At 59.8% G+C, this 3,264-nt stretch overlaps 2 protein-coding genes across 2 annotated transcripts; one reads left to right on the top strand and one right to left on the bottom strand.

Annotated features, from left to right (window-relative positions):
* Positions 1-138: 138 nt before the first annotated feature.
* On the bottom strand, positions 139-1,698 carry PTSG_09194 (uncharacterized protein; the record flags this gene model as incomplete). The annotated part of the gene is made up of 1 exon (XM_004989389.1): positions 139-1,698. Exon 1 carries the CDS (start codon positions 1,537-1,539, stop codon positions 139-141), a length of 1,401 nt encoding a protein of 466 aa, XP_004989446.1. The 5' UTR covers positions 1,540-1,698.
* Positions 1,699-1,829: 131 nt separating this feature from the next.
* Positions 1,830-3,140, top strand: PTSG_09193 (uncharacterized protein; the record flags this gene model as incomplete). Its single annotated transcript, XM_004989388.1, has 1 exon — positions 1,830-3,140. One exon carries the CDS (start codon positions 1,830-1,832, stop codon positions 3,138-3,140), a length of 1,311 nt encoding a protein of 436 aa, XP_004989445.1.
* Positions 3,141-3,264: the final 124 nt, after the last annotated feature.

The raw sequence follows: 3,264 nt of genomic DNA, 5'->3' as shown, positions 1-3,264 counted from the left end.
ACAACAACACACACACACACACACACACACACACACACACACACACACACACACACACACACACACACACACACACACACACACACACACACACACAACCCCTTCCCGACCCACCAACACCCCCCCCCCCGCCTCACCTCAGCACACGCCCGGCTGAATGATGAGGAGGGTGGGTTCGTTCCGAGGTGCCGCGTAGATGCGGGTGTTGCTTGCAAGCACGCCGTTACGCCACTTTGCCCCGCTCGCGCCGAGGCCGCCAATGGACGTCGTGTCCACCGTGTCTGTGGCTGGATCGATGATGAGGACGGAGTCGGCGGCAGCTGGCGTGGCGAAGATGCGGCCGTCGGCCACCAGCACGCCGCCCGCCCACTTGTTTGTGCCCGTGCCTAGCGCGCTCATGGTGGTGGTGTCTGTGGTGTTGGCCGCTGGGTCGACGATGAGCACAGCGTCGGCTCGCCACGGGACGCCGTAGATGAGGCCGTTGTTGGCCACGACGGCGCCGTGCCACTTGTTGATGTCGGTGCCGAGGTTTGCGAGCGTGGTCACGTCGACGGCGTGCGTGGCGGTGTCGATGATGAGGATGGAGGTGGAGGAAGAAGGCAGGCAGTAGATGCGCCCCGTGCCGCTGTGGAACGCGCCCGATGTCCACTGACGGTAGTCGCCAGGGACGACGATGGAGGTGGTGTCCGTGGTGTTGGTGGAAGGGTCGATGATGAGCACTGACGGCGAATCCCAGGGGATGCCGTAGATCAGCTCGTTGTCGGCGACAACGCCACCAAACCACTTGTTCAGCTGCGCAGTCAGGCCAGCCATGGTGGTTGTGTCGACGGTGTTGGTGGCAGGGTCGATGATGAGCACGGAAACGGTTGCGAACGGGATGCCGTAGATGAGGCCGTTGGAGCCGAGCGCGCCGCCCATCCACTTTGAGTTGCCTCTGCTAAACGTCAGCGAGGTGGAGTCCATCGTCTCTGTGGCCGTATCCAAGATGAGAACAAACGCCGCGTTGAACGGGATGAAGTAGATGCGCTCGGGTCCCCCTTCCTCCGCGCTATTGGGAACACGCACACCACCGGACCACTCAAAACTGCGGCTGTCGCTGATACCTGGGATTGGGGCCGTTTCTGCGTTCTGCGGGAACCGGCGGCAGATGGAGGCGTTGATCTTCTCCACTGCGTGCTGCGCTGCAGTCAGGGTGTGTGTGAGTTCCGCCAGCTGCGATTCCTGCGCTTGTATGCGCTGCTGTTGGGCTGCGATTGTGCTTGCTTGCGCGCTCAGGGTGAGGAGCACGTCCACGCCGTTCACGAGCACCGGTTGGGCAGCAACATCGCTCGTGTTGATGTGCAGTGCGCCGGTGGTGTCATGCGTGATTGTGGCGCTGCTTGGTTCGTCTTGATCTGTCGCTGTTGTCACTGTTGGTGTCGCTGTTGGTTGTTGTCGCGACGATGGTTGTGCCATTACAGGACAGTGAGGAGGGTTGACAAGAAAGGGGAGAAGAAGAAGACCAAGAAGGAGAAAGGGCTTGCAGACGTCGCGAGCCATCGTCGTTGTCTCTGTCGTGGGTAGGGTGGGTGGTTGTTGTTGTGAGGGTGTGTGGTCGTCGGCTGCGGGGTTGTGGTTGATTGATTGATGATTGAGATGGCTGCGCGTGCTTCGCACTGGCAAGAAGAGCTGCAAGCACGTCGCGATTTGCGATTGCGGAAATTCTACTGGAATTATTATCAAATTTTCAGCAGTGGGTGCGAAGAGGAGAAGAAGTCTGTCAACGAAGAAGACAACAACACGCCAGACCACCCCCACTCCTCCTCCTAACCCTCCCCCTCCCCCACGCCATGCATCGCGTCCTTGTTGTTGCGGTTGCTGGCTTCTTGGCATGTGCCCTCGTGAATGCTCAGGGCCAATCGTCGTTTTCGCGCGACGCCACTGGTGCACTGCACATCAACACGAGCGATCCACTGGTCGAGCCCGTGTTTGTGAACGGGGTCCACGTGACGGCCACGCTTCGTCACCAAGAAGCCACGATTGCCGCGCAGCGGCGCGCCATTGACGCACAGGCTCAGGCCACTGTGCTCCAGCGCAATGGCATCGACAGCTTGCAGGCGCAGGCATCCTTGCGGGAAAAGAAAATCCGCGCACTGCAGGCAACGCTGTGTCGGCGCTACCCTCCAACCAGAACCGTGGACCAAACCACGCTCGGTGGGCTTGCTGGAACTGAGCAAGGCTTGAAGTGGGGCGGTGCCGTGCTTGCGGACAACGGCCTCATCTACGGCATTCCAACTGATGCCCTTGCCGTGCTCATCGTCGACCCAGCCACCAACACCCTTGACAACACCACGCTGGCAGGCCTGCCTCCAGGGGATCGAAAATGGTCCACGGGTGTGCAGGCTGCAAACGGCCTCATCTTCGCGCTACCGTACACTGCCACCTCTGTCTTGATCATCGACCCAGTCACCAACACCCTGGACACAACAAGCATCGCCAATTTCAGCACGAGTCCAGCCAAATGGGTGGATGCCGTGTTGGCCCCCAACGGCAACATCTACGGTATGCCGAACGGGGCGTCCTCCGTCCTCATCATCGATCCGGCCGCCAACAGCACAGATAGCACGACGCTCAGCCTGCCGGACTCAGAACGTTACTCGTGGCCCGCTGGTGTGCTTGCAGGCAACGGTAAAATCTACGGTCTACCGTTTCTTGAGACATCCATTCTGGTTGTGGATCCCGAGACAAACAGCGTCGATACCATCGCCGTGGGAAATGCGCACCGGTGGCAGAATGGCGTGCTTGCTGGCAACGGCCTCATCTACGGCATTCCCTACACTGACGGCCCTGTCCTCATCATCGACCCAGCTACAAACGCCACCGACACGACGACCATCCTCATGCCTGCTGGGGGCGCACCCAACGTAGGCTGGTTCACTGCCGTGCTTGCAAGCAACGGTCACATCGTTGCGCTTCCAGCCCGATCACCGTTCATGCTCATCATCGATCCTACAACCAACACCACCAACACGTACAAGCTATCGGGAGTAGCGGACACCCAGTACCCGTGGTATGGTGCCGTGCTTGCAAGCAACGGACTCATCTACGCCCTTCCTCTTCATGCGTCTGCTGTGGGCATCGTTGACACTGGCACATGCTGACCGTGCTGTATGTGTGCGTGTGTGTTGTGTGTGTGTGTGTGTGTGTGTGTGTGTGTGTGTGAGTTCGAGAGATGGGGAGGAGATGAGGACCCCACCCACCCACAACCAACACACACCCACCCAA

Source organism: Salpingoeca rosetta (genome assembly GCF_000188695.1).
Source record: "Salpingoeca rosetta unplaced genomic scaffold supercont1.29, whole genome shotgun sequence".
NCBI lineage: Eukaryota > Choanoflagellata > Craspedida > Salpingoecidae > Salpingoeca > Salpingoeca rosetta.
Note: the sequence above shows the minus strand (reverse complement) of the source record. Positions and strands in the feature narration are given on the sequence as shown.